The 18,436-nt window shown below is 39.6% G+C and overlaps 1 protein-coding gene across 4 annotated transcripts in view; it reads left to right on the forward strand.

Moving 5' to 3' along the window:
- The first annotated feature begins 6,317 nt into the window (after positions 1–6,317).
- Positions 6,318–18,436, forward strand: part of plcb3 (phospholipase C, beta 3 (phosphatidylinositol-specific)) — a 47,370-nt gene continuing 35,251 nt past the window's right edge. For 2 of the 4 annotated variants that reach the window (XM_067525451.1, XM_067525453.1), the window contains exons 1-2: positions 6,318–7,012; positions 17,593–17,616. In XM_067525451.1, coding sequence (XP_067381552.1) covers positions 6,914–7,012; positions 17,593–17,616 — 123 coding nt within the window. In that variant the 5' untranslated portion in view covers positions 6,318–6,913. The remainder of the gene's footprint in view (positions 7,013–17,592; positions 17,617–18,436) is intronic. The other 2 variants (XM_067525452.1, XM_067525454.1) reach the window with 1 other exon arrangement.

Below are 18,436 nucleotides of genomic sequence, written 5' to 3' on the forward strand. Positions count from 1 at the left end.
CACAAACTGCCAGTTTGTCCAGAGGCCTAACTTGTATGTGAATGTTCACAAAACCAGAATGTCTCTGTAATGTGTGAAATACATACAGGCACAATTTCACACCTAGATTTCACAGATTGTGAAAACAAATATATTTCACAACATTCAAAAAATGACTAATGTTTGCAATATTTGTGTTCTTTTCGCATGAAGATGAAGACCAGTTGGAAAAACGGAACCTTCAGGAATATAAAATGTAACTTATATGCATTGTTCCTAAGTTGTGGCACAGATAAAACCAGTTAAGGTGTTTCATTAACAGGAAACCGGTTACAGTGTGTCCATTGTGTTGTAACAGCAGGGTACCCCACACCCTGCTAAGCAGGTTAATACAAGAGTTTTAATGAAAATAGGGGTGTGAAGTGAGGATAAAGGCAGGAGAGCAAATTCCCTGCTTCTCCGTCTTAGGGAGGATGTATGGGGGTGTTCACGTCTGTCAACAAGCACATATTACTATGTGCATGTTGCACTGGCCCATGCAACCATCAGCTATGGCAACAAGACATAAAACCTGAATTATTCAGGGAGCATGTCTGAAACTTACAGTTGAGTAGGCACAGGCAGACTAACACATGAACTCATACCAATACACACACACACACACACACACACACACACACACCAACATCAACACACATCAACTCAAACATTCATGTGTGCTCGCATATAAAGTACTCTTGATACACAATACATGTAGATGTGCAGTCACTTTTACACAAAGCTTATGTGTGACCAGGTAAAAGAATAAAATGCATATGCAAATTAGCTGTGTGCATCTGCATCAGCACACTAAGTGACCTCTCAGTGGTATTTGGGTCTTTTGACTGCATGTCTGACCCAGAACTCAGCAGAGGAAGGTCAGTACAATGTTAGCATGGAATATTAGAACTGTGTCAGTCTTGGGGAAAGTGAAAAACACAAGAACAGTGCATTGTATGTGTGGGTGGGTGGGGGTTAGATGGGGGGGGGGGGGTAACATGAACTGCAATAACCTCACTAAGAACCAGAAGTGTACGAAAAGCAAGAAAATTGAGCTTAGTAGAATCTATAGTGAGATATAAGAACAGATGTCCTGTGTGTTTGTCAGCGTGATGCAAAAGTTCAGCTGTTATCCCAGGAGAAGTTAAACATCATGGTAGATCGACACTTGACACAGATCAGCTGTTGCCCTACACATACAAAGCATGTGCAGTAATCGTGTCCAGTCCATGAACCCAAGGTGACATGTCATTCTTCTGTGAGAATTGTGTCAGCAGTTTATTTTTATAATTACTTTTAATTTATAAAACAATAAACATAATTTTGATTTCTCCACCTACATCTTTTTCTTTTTGCAAACTTATAGAAGATACAAAGGCCTCTGTTTGCTCAGATGTTGGGATGTTTGGTAATTCGCACATGGCAGTGGAAAGTAAGTGCAGGTAATTCAAGTACAATTGTGAGGTTTCTACTATCTGCTACTTTATATCTTTACCCCAGTACATTTCAGTGGGAAAACATTGTACTCTGATTCAATTTGAGAACAGATTAGAACAGATTTTACAATAAATATATGAATAAAATATAGTTCACTATTGATGATTGAACCAGTGGTTAAGAGATATAATTATCAATTTTTACCCTCAAAATATTACTACCCTTGCCTGACCCATCATGTCATCTATTGTATGCAACAGTTAGATTTTTCTGCATAGTGAGTACTTTCACTTTTGAAATTGAATTGTGTTGTAATAATTAAAGTTCTGTACTTTGATTTTAATATAGACTTCTAATTGCAATATTGTTTTTGTATCTAAAGGATCTTATATCTCCTTCCAATGGTGAGCATGCTGATTGCTACAGAGCTAATTACAGTAGGAACACAGGGGAACAGGCTAATTTCAGCAGTCTACTTTCAGTCACTACTTCCCCCTCCACCACGGACATAAACCACAGCTCTGACTTGACTAAATAAAAGTGACCTATTATGTATATATTTGCTTACATACATAACCTTACAAACCCATGAAGGACCACAGACTCTTCTTTACTTCCTACAATGATAGAGGAGCTTTGCATCCACATGAGGGAGCTGTTGATCTGTTAACCCTCTTTTGTCAACCTTGTGACATAAATCACACAGCCACATTTGTCATGAGCATTTGCATTTAATCCATGTGATAATAAATCAATTTCTTGCTCTTAGCCTTTCCCCCCTTTAGTATGAATAACTTCACATTTTAAGTACGAATATTGAAATTTTCTCAGTTCTCTTTCCTTTTTTCCTAAAGAGGGTCAGAGTCAAATACACCCCTTAAGACCATCCAAATTAGATGCAAACATGTCAACATTTACCATAAAAGATAGTACTTGAAATTTGAGGAATAAAATAAGGTGTATTCTGTGAAAGTGACGATAATCATAGAGAGAATGGAGATTTGTATTGTCTGTATGATTGACTTCCCTTAAAGGACAGGTTCCCATTCTTTCAAACATGTTTTAAAATAACCACCAGGTGTCGACAATTTTATACTAGAAAGACTTTGAATGTATCAGCTTCACGTAACAATAAAATTCAGTCTGCCTAAGCCTTATTTATGATTTAGATTTCAGCTTTAGATTGACTTGTGCAAATAAAGGTATTTAAACTTACATCACTGACAAACACACACACACTCACAGGTAGGTAAACACCTCCAGTATTTTCCCAACAGAGAACAACTGATGCAGTCAAGAGAAGCAGAGCAGAAACTTGCGTGTCTACATTCCTAACTGTTGCACAATTGTGCAAGCACTGTGTAGAGAGTGAGTACTGGCACCACACAGCCTTTAGGTGGCAGTATAGGATTATACCGAAGCCCCGTGGAGCTGGTGATGATGTAGAACAGTCTTAACCAATGGACAAGATGAATCAAGTTAATCATGTGCAGCATTTTGGGGCTGTAAGAAATCACATTGACAGCTGCGGCTAATTCCATTTGAATAGAGTGAACTGTAATGAACAGAACAATCATGAAAATGAGAAGACCTCACCTCTCGTTGGGGACGTCCATCTGCATTCGCCACAAAAACCTTTTCTTTGGAAAATGCAACCAGCACTTTGCCTACCAGCCAGCCTACCAATTGCATGCTTTTCTCCAAAACACACTGACAATAATCCTGCACTGCTGTGGAGACAGATGGGTCCAGTCTCCAGTGTACTGTCAGTGATCTTCAGGCCAAACTCTGAGCAGTGCTGTGGAAAGTAATCTGATCAAGTTTTATTGCTACTGTTGACTGAATCAGGACTTTCCCATTAAACCTAGTGTGTTACTGTACACACGTGTGTGTGTGTGTGTGTGTGTGTGTGTGTGTGTGTGTGTTAATGTGGAGAGAAGGGAGCGGTGTGTGTGGTTAGACAGTGAATATGCCTGTGTGTCTGTATACAATGTGTCTTTGTGAGTCCGAGGCTTTGCGTTGGAGAGAAAGATCTGGCTGTTGTGAGGCAGAGAAAGAGAGAGAGAGAGAGAGCGAGCGATAGTGAGAGGACACAGTTGAATGGTTGGGGGTCTTTTCATAAGCCCCTTAAGCAACAGACAGTTGCCTTTTTTCTGATCAGTATTGAGTAATTCTAACCTCTTCTTCTATCCATCTTCTTTCACCTACCTTACTTACTTTCCAACACATACACTTTTTCTTGTTGCACTGAGCACACAAAGCTAAATGCTTGAACATGATTAGTTCAAGCTCATGCTCATTCCAGTCCATTTCCTATGAATGTAAACACTTTCTAACCATTGAATTCCCCTCTTTCCATTTTTATCCCTATTTTTTGGTCTGTATCTCCTAATTAAATTCTACTTATTTTTGCCCATATTCTACGGTGGTTTCATATATTTTTTCACAGTGGAATTTTGTAACAGTTGCAAACAGACAGTAGTTTTCTTAGCACTTACTTTTTTTTGTTGTAGTTCTCATCCTTTTAGGAAGAGATATTTCAGTTGTCCCCAAAGTGCTGGGACAATCAACAAAAATGATAAAACCACTCCTCATGCAATCCACTGTGACTACAAAAGGGGACTAAAGCATCCTCACAGATCGTGATTTTATTCTAGCTACAATCACAAAACCACATGATCGTGAGAGGCCTGGCTGTCAGAAATTCAATATAAGTTGATTATAAAAAGAGAGAACAATGGCCCAAAAAACAAATTTACATTTAATATTATTATTTGCATACACATTATGTTGAGCAGGACCTGTTGTTAGAAAACACACAAAGTAGTACAGAGAAAGAGTTTTTTTCAATAGAAAGAAATCACTAGAACAGGAAGAACCAAGAGGAGGTGGAGGGAGGGAGGAGGTGGTCTATTGACACCACAGGTGTGTGCACTTCACATGCAGTGTTCAGTATAATGCTGTTTGGCTTAAAAAAAAGCAAATTTGTGTATATGTGTACAAGAGTATGTGTGTACATCTTATCATGCAGCAGAGAAACACAATGTCCCTGCATGTGCATGTGTGCTTTGCTGTTGAATGGATGCATATGCATGTGTCCACTGTGTTTTTGTTTGGTGCCACTTGAGGTTGTATTTGTGTGTGTGTGTGTGTGTGTGTGTGTGTGTGTGTGTGTGTGTGTGTGTGTGTGTGTGTGTGTGTGTGTGTGTGTGTGCGCGCGCACTCTTCAAGATCAGATCAATCAACCTGCACTACAGCTCAAATATATCTAGAAAGGAAACACACACAAACACACACACACGTCTGTCTAGCTCCTAAATTGTCAAAAAATCTTCCTCCTCAGCGTCACATAACATTGACACCAGCACAAAGTTTGTGTTCGTGTTAGATTAGTTCTGATTTATTCTTGTGGATTGTTGTTTTGGATCGCTATAGTTTTGTCAGGGAAAAAACACTTCGGCAGTCTGTCACTCAGTCAGCAGGCTGTAGCATAGCAGACATTCCTGCAGGGTGTAGTTAGGGAGTTAGAGAATAGTGATGGTTGCCAAAAACTCTGTTGCTCTGTAAGGTTTTTCATGAGAAGCCCAAGTTGTAATGTTGCTTGCCAGGACTGGATTTTGACTGTGCAGCCCCTGTTACTTTTCTCTCACGCTTCTTAAAACACGATCTGATCCGTAGGATGCAGGAGAAAATGACCTGACTAGTTCCACTGGCTTCTATTGCCTACGTCATCACCTTGTTATTTCCTGTTCATATGATGCAAATTTAATATCATTGTTTATAAAGGATATCATTAATATCACTATCTAAATGCCAGAGTACCACTGCCACTTATGCCCTATTGCTTTAACATGGCCTCTAAGCAGATTACTGTGTATTTCTAATAACTGTGATAACTGCTGCCATATTTTTAATAACATTACTGGCTTCAAAGGTAATCTGTCACTGTCAACACAAAGGAAAATCATTTAAAGCAACTAAAAGTAAGGGTAATAAGAGGAGTTAAAGGGGTGTTGAATTACTTTGCTTTGTTGCAAAGAGACCAAAGGCTACATTTGTTCAAAATATGTCAACCATGTGTTTTGGTATAAAGAAACAGGTCACTAAGTGGAGTGGTGTGTCTGACAACAATGAAGGCACAGATGAACAAGCTAATCCAGGCTGGACACTGACACTTTTCAAAACTCAAGTAGAAAAGATTCAGCGTTGGTTTTAGAGTCTGCATGGTGGCTGTTTAGGTGTAACTTCTTTTAAGACAAAGTGGCATCCCTCATTATTGTCCTTACTAGTTTGCTGAAACCAAGCAGTGATCCAAATACACCTCAGTTTCATATCTGCTTTGCTGAAGGCTATGATACACACGGCTTCACCACAGATTTTACATATCAAGGACAATGTAGCTGTAATGGGAAGTGACACATTCTGTGAAAAGCACCCACATACTGTACTGTTCGGTGTGGTGAAGGTGTAGCTTAAAAAACTATCCTGACTGTTACCGTCTCAGTAGGATCTTGGTGATGACCTGACATACAGTCCAGAAAAATCTAAATATTTAACATAAAAAACCCCAATGTGTTCATTACAATTCCCCCACCTACACCAAACTACAAAAACAATCACTTGAGTGTACTTTTCAGTTGCAGCAGGGAAATTGTTGTCAAGCAAACAAGCAAAGCTGTAAACTAGTAAAATCCCATGGAGGATTCACTATTACCTCAGAAATATAGAGCAAGTGCAGTATCATGGTAATATCATGTATAGTAATTCAGAGTACAGGAACTGAATTCAAACACACCCCTTTTACAAAAAGTCTGGACTCCCTCCCTCCGTTCACTTCTCATTCACTCAGCGTTATCTGAGGCTGCCCTTCTCCCTCTCTCAGCTCGCGGAATAGTGTCTTTTTTTTTAAACACACACACACACACAAACATGCAGGGAGGAGAAGAGGAGGAGAAAAGAATAAACGCGGCGGACGCGACAAGAGAGAGAGGAAGCAGAGAAAGTTGGTAGAGGAGCAAGAGGAGAGGGGTCGAGCAGATGGGAGAACGGAAGAAGAGATATCTGTGCCTGCTCAAGTGCGCGATTAAAGGCTTCTGCATATATAAACAAATGTATGAATAAAAGCCTGTAATAAAAAGGGTAATTTTAGGCGCGTCACCGCGTTGCGTGAACGCGGACAAGACAGCGGCGGAGCGGGCTGAACCAGCCAAGTCCTGTGTTTCTTTTTCTGGATTTTACTCCTCATGTTCTTCAAACTCTCGGCGAGCTTCCCTAACTTTTCAAGTCAGTGTCTGAGGAACTTCCCCCCCCCTTTCAATTAACTTTCTCTCCGGAAAAGAAAAAAGGAAGATCCGTGGTGGAAGTGGAGCGAGGACAAGCGTTTTGTTGCTTTTCCGAGAAATCCAGCTTGTCGTAGCCGGGGTTTAGGCGTTGGCACCCGGGCAGGGAGTCCCTCGCCATGGCTGGGGCCAAGCCGGGAGTCCACGCGCTGCAGCTCAAACCCGTGTCCGTCCACGAAGCGCTGAAGAAGGGGGGCAAGTTCGTCAAATGGGACGAGGTGAGAATGCCATGTTTGAAACGTGCTTTGAAGTCAGACTTCTTAGCTGCGCTTTCCACTGCAACATCCTCAATGGTAAAATGACTGAATGCTCTCAGTGTGATCAGCTCTGACTCAAAGACGTGACAGCCCGTCTGCTTTTTGACAGTAGGCCCGCTGTTGTGAGCTGACACCTAAGACCGATGTGCCTCCGTAAGACACATGCACCCGTAGTGTGCAGGTGTGTGCACACCCCCACAATCCTGCCGTGAAATCAAACTCACTATATTTGCGTGTTTGTGTGTGTTTATCAGATACTCCAGTAGAAAGTCCCCCATAATTATCGGTAGGCAACAATGGCTGAATGTGCGTGTTGTGTTCAGTTCTTGTCAGGCCGGTTTTCCTCGGGCTCGGGTTCAGCTACAGCTCTTACACCCTCTTTTCTCCCCTTTTCTTGCTCGCTCTGTGCTTTTCCTGCTGTTCCCAGCGGATCTGGAGAAAACACCTGAGGGGGAATCAGGAGAAGCTGGGGTTTTTGGAGTTTTCAGCATGAGCTGTCACATTGATTGTCACATTGATTTGTCATCATTACTTCTATTTGATCAACATGGTTGCTTTCACTTTTGACTCAGAGACTGTTTGAAACACCTTTTGCCGATCTATTCTGCGTATTTCTGCGCAAGTGTGTCTGGCAACCCTTACATGCGCCTGTCTCTTGAATGGATCATAATAAGTGTGCGGGCGTTTGTGTTAGTTAGGCCTTTTTTGCTTGCAGGAGCATTCTCCAATCTTCTCCTTAGGGAAAATAAGTGCGTGTATCCATGTGTGTGAAGGACCATCATTAATCATTAACTGAGTGGCTGAGAGATCGCCTCTAATTGTAGGCCTGTGTCTTCCCTGTGGAACCCCTGGGTCAGATTGACTATACAATTGTGTGAAAGATATGTGTGTTTATATGTGTGGATTATCAAATCTTACAAGGAAAGGCCCGTAGTTCTAACAGGACTGATATCATAAGGGTACTTTGCAGATATGAGGCCAGGTGTGGTGTTGACACGTGTGTACATACACACAAACACAAATGCAAACTGCTACTAAAGGCTAAAAGAATAACTAACAACACAAGTGTTTGTTGCTGATAAGTTTTACTCCCAGAGTCTCACACACATTGTGAACATAATGTGACATATGTGTTTGTATTTGTGTGCGCACGCACAAGCATCTGTGCTTGTCTGGCCTCCAAAGAAGGGTCTTGTCACGCAAACAGCAAATACCATGTCCTTTTGATTTGATTCCTTTCTCTCTCTCACACACTCTAACTTTTCATCTCTCTCTCTCTTTCTCTCTCACACAGGGAATTCCCAGGAAATGGTTGTGCTTGTGATTAAGTGTGTGAACACTCAAAAATGTGCATGTTTTTGCCTTGTCTATCTTTCATTTCCATTTCCCCTTGATCTACCATTTCCCTTTAGAATCAACAAATGAATTATGAAGCATAAATGGAGAGACTATACATGATGGGGGGCCCGGGGGCTCAGTGGTAGAGCATGGGGTTTGGATGCGAATCCCACCCCATTAGGTGTTGCCGCAGTAGGGGCATCCAGCGTAAAAACTCATGCCAAATCAATGTGCGCAAAACATTCTTCCGTCGTTCATCTTTGAAATGGAGAGACTATACATTACTAGTGATATTCTTCAGTACCTCAGTGGAGTGGAGGATGTGGTGGAAAGATTGAGGAATCTGATTTTCTAATTTGCAGAGTTTATAAGATGATTAGACAGATTATGTGGTGACAAATCTGCTCAACTTTTCTCTCATTTAACAGAATATCACTATCTCCAACCAGAATGTGATTCTATTTTTTTATCCAGAAAGTCCTCAGATCTCATTGATTTTTCCACACTTGTTGTTCTTTGTCTAAGTTAAATGGATACAACTGCATTTTCTTTTTCATCAATTTACATTTAAACAATCCATTGTGACAAAGAGATTTTTTTTCTCGTTTAAATTAGCATTCAGACCCTTACATCAACATGTGAGTTGCATTCCACTTCTCGTGGAGTAGTGGAAGACAGCAGTTACAATCTTCTTGTTAGGTCCCATCAAGCTTCTCACACCTGCATTTGGACAGCTGTTTCCATTCCTCTTGGCAGACTTTCCCAAACTCCATCAGATTGGATGGAGAGTGTCTGTGAACTGTCAACTTCAGGTCTCTCTGCAGATGTGTGTTTCAATATCGGGCTTCGATTGGACTATTCGGGGACAGTCTTAGACTTGTACTGAAGACACTCGAGCCTTGTCTTGGCTTTTTGCTTTTGGTCCTTGTTGTGCTGTAAATTGAGCCTTCACCCCAGTCTCAGGTCAATGCATTCTGAAGCAGGTGTTCTTCAAGGATTTCTTTGTATTTGGTGCCATTTATCTTCCTCTTAACTCTCACCAGTCCTCTCCTCCTGCCTTTATTGATGAGAAGCCTCCCATAGTGTGACGCTATCACGGCCATGCTTCGCTGTAGGGAACCAGGAGATGAGCAATTCCTGGTTTTCAATAAGCGTGATGCTTGGAAAATTCCTAAAGAGTTTAAATTTGAGTCGTGAGACCACAGAATCCTTGTCCTGGTGCTCTCTAAGACTTTTAACAAACTCCAAAGAAGCTGTGGCTTCATTCTAACCACTCTACCATAGAGGCCTCATTGATGGATTCTTACATCATGCTTCTGACAAGGTCTCCCATCTCTGCAGAGAACTTCTGAAGCTCTGTCAGGATTCCTGGTCACCTCCTGACCAAGGTCCTTCTTGTCCGGTTACTCTGTATGTCTAGACGATCAAGTCTTGGGGATTTCAATTTTCTTACACTTTTCATTTATTGAAGTTTGTGCTCCGAGGGAACTGACTTAATGTTTTATACACCATCCCTGATCTTTGCATCCAACTGTTTTGTCGCAGAGACTTGCTTGGATTTCTAGGTCTCGTTTTTTTTTTCTTGAAATACAATGTGCAGTGTCTGAACTCATATTATGTGTGTCTTTCTGAGCCATCTGTAATGCTACAAGAGGACGCTTGTTGAAGCTACCACACAATAAATTGTGCAAAACATGAAGAGGTCTAAAAGTTTAGTTTTTTCTTTAATGACATTCTGGGAAAGGAATTAGGACAGACACAACCATCAGGAAGTGCCTTAGGGCAATGCAGTTTGTTTACATGAAAACCCCACTTTTGATCCCATCCTCTTTTTTTTTTTTTTTTTTTTTTTTTTTTTGCCCCATTCTCCATCTTGCTGTCCTCCCACCACATCTTAATGGGGTTCTTAATAGTTTCTAATCTCCTGTTCTATATCTCTTTCCCTTCAAACTTCACAGAGGTTTCTGTTTTTGCTGTAATCATTCACATCTCTTGTATTCAATATTCTCGTATCTTCCAGTTGTTATGTCTATCATTGTTTTCGTTAGTCTTTTGCTCTCTCAAGAAAATGTTTGTGTCTGAATAGCCTTGGGAATCCTACTGTAGGCCCATCAAATGACACACACACTGACTCATTGTGGGGGAGATGTCTTTCTAGTGCATTTCAGCTTGTGTACACATGTGGGCTCGTGTGTGTTTGAGCTATGTATTTCACGTTGAACAACTCCCTGTTCAAGCTTGTTGTAAGGTTTCAGAGCCAAACCATTTTCCCTCGCTGTCTCTCTCTCTCTCTGTCTCTCTGTGTCTCTCTCTTGCTCTTTGTCTTTGCCGCTCCCGCCGCTGATGCTGCTCCACCCTTTGGAGCCCGGCTACAACTCAATTTCGCCTACTTCCTTCTGGAGTTCTGTGAAATTCTGTGTAATGAAACAAACACACAGACAGTTTGTCTGTAGCCAGCTTTATGTCAGTGTGCTGTGGAGTGCCCTGATAAGAACCGTAAAAATACATAGGTTTTTAAATTATCATTTCAATTTCATTTTTCACCTTACAGTAACTCAGGTTTGCAGATTTTATCCAGCTGCAATATATTTGCCACACTTATTTAAATACACTTCTCCTCTGTCACTTCCCTAAACGTTACCTGCAAGTGCATGGATACATTTTCAAACAAAGCACTTTATATGCACATAAGAAAAAATAAAAAAGAAGACTGGATCTCAATGAACAAGCCCTCATTCATGCTTTCTTTAGTCAGAACCATGTGGGAAAAGTGCACCTTTTTCACAGTTTGAACATGATTTATTTATATCACCATTGCACATACAAGCAAAACAGGGCTTGTAAACAAAGTCACATGGGATCACAAGCAGTCCAATTAATTGGACAGAGTTTTGGGAATGTGGCATCCTTTAGAGATTAGAACTTTTGGCTGCACTTCCAAACCCTGTAACTTGAGCAATGCACGATGACCCATAAAATGTTGCATGTCAGGGGTGTTTCCTGCAATTTGGGGTGGGATTATTTTGTCTGACATTACAGAGCACACCCCTGTTCACTTGGAGGAAAGCTCCAAACTAAACTTGGCTAAAGAAATTCTAACGCTGCTCTTGTCCTCAGTGTTTGTGTCAGTGTTCTGATGTCAAATCAAACTGACAACAGACAGTTCATTCACAAATACCCCAAAGCGCCATATGTGAATCGATTGTGTTCATCAACTCCATTTAGTTTGGATGCCTTAAAAAACCCTCAAAATGTCTTCTGAAATGTTAAACTACTTTAAATTTTGTCACAAACTCAGCTACGTTAATGCTACTTCAAAATCACTTCAGCACAGACCCTGTTCACTGGCACTGTTCTTTTCACTTTTCACAAATATTTAATGATTTTTTTAATGCCTTTTTTTTGGAGTACAAGCATACATTGTCACTAGGAATACCATTTCTGTTAAAAAACAAATTTTTTTTCCTGTGTGATTTTTTTTTTTTTTTGTTTGTTTTTTTTCCTCATTGCTATTTGGGTCTTGCTGAGCAATTTTCTTTTCTTTTGTCTTATTATTTTTCCCCGGATCACCTTAGTTGGCTCTTACAGTAACTTATTATCATGCATTGGAATTTCTTTCTGATGCCACAGCACTAATATAAACATCACTTAACCAGCCTTTACCGACTGCTGCTCTCGCCAAACAAGATAAATAAGATATTTTAGAACATAATACTTCTGGTTTGTTCATATACTGTATGTTTGGATTTATACATGGAAATGTGTTGAAAGTCATCACACCAAGCAAAATGACTTCATACCAGCTAAAAAAAATTATTTAACTTGTGGAATGTGACAACTTATACTGTATATCAAAATGAAAATGCCTCTGTCCTCAGAAGCGGTTCTCTTTTGTAAACAGAGGTGCTTTGTCATTTTGATCTTACATAAAAGCACAGTACACTCCTCTAATGTTCCTCTGAATATCTTGGTTTACCATTAGAGAGATGCATGGAAGTAACAAGCCACAAACCGTCATTATCAGATAGTGTAAGGGAGCAAAGATGTTTGGGAGATGTTGAGAAAGAATAGCAGGCTCCTATGAATGTCTGGCACCATGTCGAGAAACATTGCTGACACCCTGACAAAGTAGTGAGAAACAAGGGATGGACAGCTTGAGGGAGGGAGATGCAGAGTAAGGAGAGGAGAGAGGTCGAAGGTCAACCACTGCCACATGTGAAGTGTGGGGCTGACATCCTTCTCTACTCCTCCTCTTGCAGTACACATGTAGCCTCGCAGTGTCTCTGTATCTTACATAGAATGTCTTCCCCATTTGGTGTATTTTCATCACTCTTCCTCCTTCTATCAGTCTCTACTTCCTGTGTTTTTGTTTTGTTTCATTGTGGACTTTTAGTTTTGTTTCCTTTTTCTCCTCTTCATTCTATCTTCATCCACTGTCTGGTCTTGTGTGTCAACACTCTTGAAGTTGCAGAACTTCATTCTTGCACTGCATATACATGCTGCTCTAAAAATAATCTTGTTATACATGAAATGACCTATATTTACAGTGTAAAACTGCATCATAGGAGACCAGTTTGTCACTGGTTAGTTACCTGTTTTGTGTTACTGGTTGGTGAAAATAAAAGATCAACTTGTTCAGGAAAATTACATTGTGTTCAGGATGTTGAAAGATGCAGAGAGTTGTAGTAAAAAGCTCCTAATAAGGTGCAGCAGCTGGATGGTTCATCTCAAGTATTTGTATTGTATATTGTTATTTGGATTAAAAAAAATATTTTATGAAATTGCCCAATTATACAAATAATAATATTTAAAACTAAACATTTACATTAAGCCAATTAAATCTGTTGTTGCACCTTTATCTCATGTTTTGACTTTTCCTCCAGACTAAAATGGGGATTTTCCAAACTAGCCTTCAGAGAATATAAATTGGAAACCGGCAGCTCAGTGTTGTTGTATCTAGTATCTAAACAAATGGTGGCAGTTGTGTGGCATTTTTCTCTTAAAGACAGTCGGACTCCGTTGTGTGGATGGATAAAGGAGTTCAGTTTACTTGTTCCCTGCAACTGTTCTTTGCTTCTTCTGTGGGAGCCATAACTCCAAAGTTTTAGCTGTCAAACAGTACACAGAGTGGAACTAGAAATAGTTTACTGTCTTTGCTTGTTTTTGGAGACTGGTTGGTTGTCAGTCCTTCATGCAGGCTCAGTAGAAGAGGTTTTAGCCATTTCCCTGTCTGCTGACATTTTAATGTGAACAGAGGCAAATGCAGAAAAACCTGAACCACCTGGAGCATGGCTACTCTGGGCAAGCTGAAGACATTTGTGTCTCTAGATCTGGTACATTGTACAGGACATTGTACAAGCTTATTGAAAGCTACATACAGGCCTTCATTTCAGTACAAATGCTACACTTAACATTAGTATGAGGTGGTTTGGCTTGCCAGTACAATTCTGGTCCATGTATCAGTGAACTGTAGTGGCAATAACAAGGCCTACAGTGTAGGGGGATTTGACTTCTCCAAACAGGGAAGGGAAAATGGAGAAAACCAAACCGCTTTATTTCACTTTAGTAAAGCTGTATACACTTGGGTATTGTTCACTAGCGTGCTTAGCGGTTAATTTCCGTGTATAAGGGCTGATCAGATGAAAGTTAAATGATGCCTGTGGAGAAAATAAATGGTGCAGCACCACCTGAAAGCAGAATGAGAATTGGACACATTAAAAATACTGAAGTTAATACAATTGTAAATCACATTAAGCAAGGATTGAATAAGTTTCCCAGAGTGGCCTCAAACTATCTATTAGGAATATTTGGTTAATACCTCAAACAATTACCTTCTGTAACTACACTAAATATCATTTTTACAGACCTGCTATGCCTCACTCCTTCTTTGTTTCTTTCTACTGTCCAAAGTCCAAAGGTTACTAGTGACGTCAACTTTTACCATAATGCCGGAGCAGAAGTTCAAACACACTCACTTATAAGTGCACACTGCCTTTGTGTCTCACCAATCCTGTACGTCGTCACTGAAAACACACAAAGTATGGCTGACCAAAGGTGCACTCAGGGCAGCGGCGTTTATGGGTTTCTCACTAATGGCTCTCCTTTGGCTGACATTATACAAAACACACATTCATTTGTGGTGAGGACAATATGTAGGAAGAGCAGCAGAATGGCTGTGTGTGTTTGTCTTTCTATAAATGTAGAGCCCCTTATAGATTTTCATTTTTCAAGAGGAGGTCATTAAATGTTGTCTGTCCATTTAAAACCTCTGCTTTTAAGGGCTGTCGTTCCACTGTGTGTGTGTGTTTGTGTGTGTGAGACATTAACGTAATGAAGGTGTTTGTCAGGGGATCAGGGCATCTGGAGGGGGTCTAGAGAAATAGATGTGGTCTTCAAGCAATTAGGGAGGTAGAAGGAATCAAAGTGTTGAGGAGAGCAAAGCGTCATTAAACTATGAAAAGAAAAAAGAGGGAAGCAAATCAAGACTTCAGAAGGTTTCTACATATAGCAGTTAATTGGGAACTGGGGTGAGGTCCAATTATAGATCTACCACAGAAAACACTCCATAAGGTGCATGTTTATGGTAAACAAGGGGTGGGTGGGTGTGTGTGTCTGTGGATGCCATGCACTAATGATTTCCTGGTTTGGGTGGTAACATTAAGCCATATTTTTAAACTGAAGTGACCTTTACAGAGCAGTTGTGACCTTTTAACAAGAAAAAGTCAGCAGAGACAACAAGTGCAAAACTACTTTCTTTATAAGTTAACCCCAAATATTGCTTGAGTTCTATATTTAATAAAAAAAAAAACAACAAACCCTCACATTTGAGATGATTTTAACGGCAACTGTTGCATTTGCTTAAATGGCAGATTATTGAAAAAAGCGTAGCGATAGTTAAATGAGTACACTTTAAACTATGAAGTCAATTTATAAAAGAAAAAGGTGAGGGAGGAGGTCAGTCTAACTGGCTTCTGTGTTTCTGTGTGAAACACAGAACTAGAAAGCCACTGGCATGTATGTATAGTAAAATTCAGCAAGGGTATTATGTAAATATATCTGATCACAGTCCGGCTTGAAAGCTATATGGAAAGTGATCACATGAGCCTGTAGATCCCATTCCTCCAGGTAAATATGGTTGTGTATTTGTGTGTCAGGTCCCATTGGAATTCCTCTTCTATTGCAAAGTGTATATTGACACTGGACATAACCATTTTTTTAGAAACAGAGGGAAAAATGAAACAAAGGTATTGAAAGGAGGAGAGAGGGTGCCAGAAGTCTAGCTTTTTATATATGATTCAGATAAACAAGATGAGGGAAAAAAAAGAGTTCAAGATTGTGGACAGTTACCCTACAAATGACCAAACTCAAATGTCATGGTCGTGGTGTAGGTCACTTATTGCCTAACAAGAGCTTTTTGTACTTTGGCTTCAAAAACCATAAAGTTGATGTCTACTTGCGAAGATTATCAGGTTGAAATAAGAGCTGATTTTTCGCAATAATCCAAAACCTAATCTAATCTAATTGGCTTTTTGTCAAGGGAACCATGAACTTCCTGGTTGGCCTACAAATTTATGCCTACAGCATTGTGATTCCCACACTGCGTGATATAAAATGAAAAGCTGGTGTAAGAAAAGGTGCAGAGACATTGTAATTATCAGTCTTCTTATTGTTAAAGCTCGGCTGATATCAAAAAGTGATGAAAACTTTCTCTTAAAACTGCTATAGCATAACTATAACATTGCAAATGGATTATTCTAAGTAGTACTTGTAGTAGAATAACAACTACAGAGCAAAATAACAGCAGTATTTGGTACCTTCTGTGTATTTAAATCCTACATTCTGCACTTATCCATCTCAAATGTACAAGAATATCAAGTTTAATCTCAAGCGAGGTTTAAATATTGCAGTGGCTGTGTATGGCACAGGATAAAAGGTTTGTAGCCGTGAACAAAGTGTCTGTTAATTGTGGGTCATACTCGGGTTGGTAATGTATATTTTTTTTGTTTGATAGCAATATTTCTGACCCTTCTCATTGTTTTTGCTGAGCATAGTCCCATGACCTTGATTGGTGTTTCTTTTCTTCTTCGGTCTTATTCCTACTGTTTCCTTTTTTGAATCTATGAATCGTAGTAATGTCTTCAGTAATGCATGCTATATTTATCCACCATGATAGCTATCAGTTAATACAATTTAATGTTGCTTAGCGAGGGTAATGGAGCATGAAACAGCTGTAGAAATGTAATGTGAGATTGTTCATACTGTTTCACTTACAAGTTGTCAACATCCTTTTAAATTAAAGTCAGTGAAGATCAATGGAAACTGCTTGTTTTTCAGCAGGGCTTCCTAAAATGTTTTTTTTTTTTTTTTTTTGGTCAGAGAATTGCACATAATTTCTCCCATATATTTTTGTGCCTGTTAAATAGCTACAGCATAGGTTACCAGGAATTTTAAACAATGGGCTGATTTGCCTGGATCATCCAAACCAGGTCTTTTGATTTGCAAATGTTTAGCTGTGTGTGCATTTAATAGAAAGCACAGTTGTCTGCTGAGGATAATGACAGTTGCTTATGTTTTTAGTACCTAGTAAGAGCAACTAAACTGTTAGCAGGTCCTATTGTATTCATACATACAATTCATACATATGTATTCTCAGAGAATCAAAACAAAACAGACAAAAGATGAATATAGCTGCAGATTTGCAAGCTCAGGCTTCACTGCATGTTAAAGAACTGTGCCGTGCTGATGTTTGAGGAAAATCCCCGGATACAACAAGCATCTGACACCAGGTCAAAGCCTGAAGATGTAATCACAGCATGGAATTTGAGTTGCATGGTTTTCTGCTGGTTCCCCAGAGTAAACACAGGTCACAAGTTCAGTGATTTACACTGTAAAGTCATCTACTGTCAATGTCAATTTGTCACTGGGTTTTATACAAACGCGGGGCAGCGAATCCTGCTAACATCACCACTGGTTGGTTGGTTCTTAAGGCCTGATGCTGTGGTGGGAGACAAGAAGTTGATTTTATGCTGTATTTTTTTTTTTTTACTCCTGATCATTTGTGCCTTTTTCTTTTAAAAACATCCACCCTCACTTTTAACCCCACTTTTCTCCATCCCCTTTCTTAAACTAACTCCTTGTGCTCTTTCTGTCCTTTTCCTATTTTGAACATCGACTTCTCCTGCTGATAACCCCTTCTCTGTTAGCCAACCTTGGAGCCCAAACTCAAGGTACAGTATGTTTAGCTTAAAATGTGATAAAAGTTTCTCAGGGAATCAGACTTTATATCACTTTTATATTACTTAATTATTTCCATCCGTGTCAGGAGCAAGACAGATACAGACTGGACAATGGCTACATGGCCAGGCTCTGTCCAGAGGTTACAAAAATTAAACAAACACCCTCCTTTTATTTCTGTAATCATACTGTAAACTGACGGGGAAAAAGAAAAGTTAGTTGCATCACAGGAGGTAATTGGTCAAATCTTTTGGTTTGGAAATTTCACTGCTTAAATCACACTTAGTTTTGTATGAATTAGATGTAAGAAATGATGTGTCAAGTGAGCTTTATAGGTGCTGGTAGGTGAATTTTGTTGCTGAAGTACAGAAGCAAGCTAATATTTTAAGCTCTTTACTGTCTCTTTGCTGTAGTTTCATGTTCAGCCCTCAGACATCAGCCTTCAAATGGATTATGGCAGGAAGATAAATAAGTGTGTTTTTTTCAAGATTTAAGCCCTTTGAAACCTATTACTGTGGTAGTGTGCTATTCATTTATTTTGGTACTAAAAAACTCCAAATAAATGTTCTCAATGAGAGCTACTGTACAGATTTCTTTTAAAAAGTTAATCACAATCTTATTTTTTCCTTTTTTAAATCCACTCTGTGACAGTTATCAAGTTTGTTTATGCTTGTTTGTAACTGCTTCACACCTGTTTTATAAAGTGTCCTTTAATTTATGCTATAATTATTCTCAGTTACAGTCAATAACCCTTTATGTCACTATCATACATGTATTTGTCTTTGCGTCAGTGTCCTCCTTCACTAAGATCAT

This window comes from Channa argus, chromosome 12, assembly GCF_033026475.1.
Source record: "Channa argus isolate prfri chromosome 12, Channa argus male v1.0, whole genome shotgun sequence".
Taxonomy (NCBI): domain Eukaryota; kingdom Metazoa; phylum Chordata; class Actinopteri; order Anabantiformes; family Channidae; genus Channa; species Channa argus.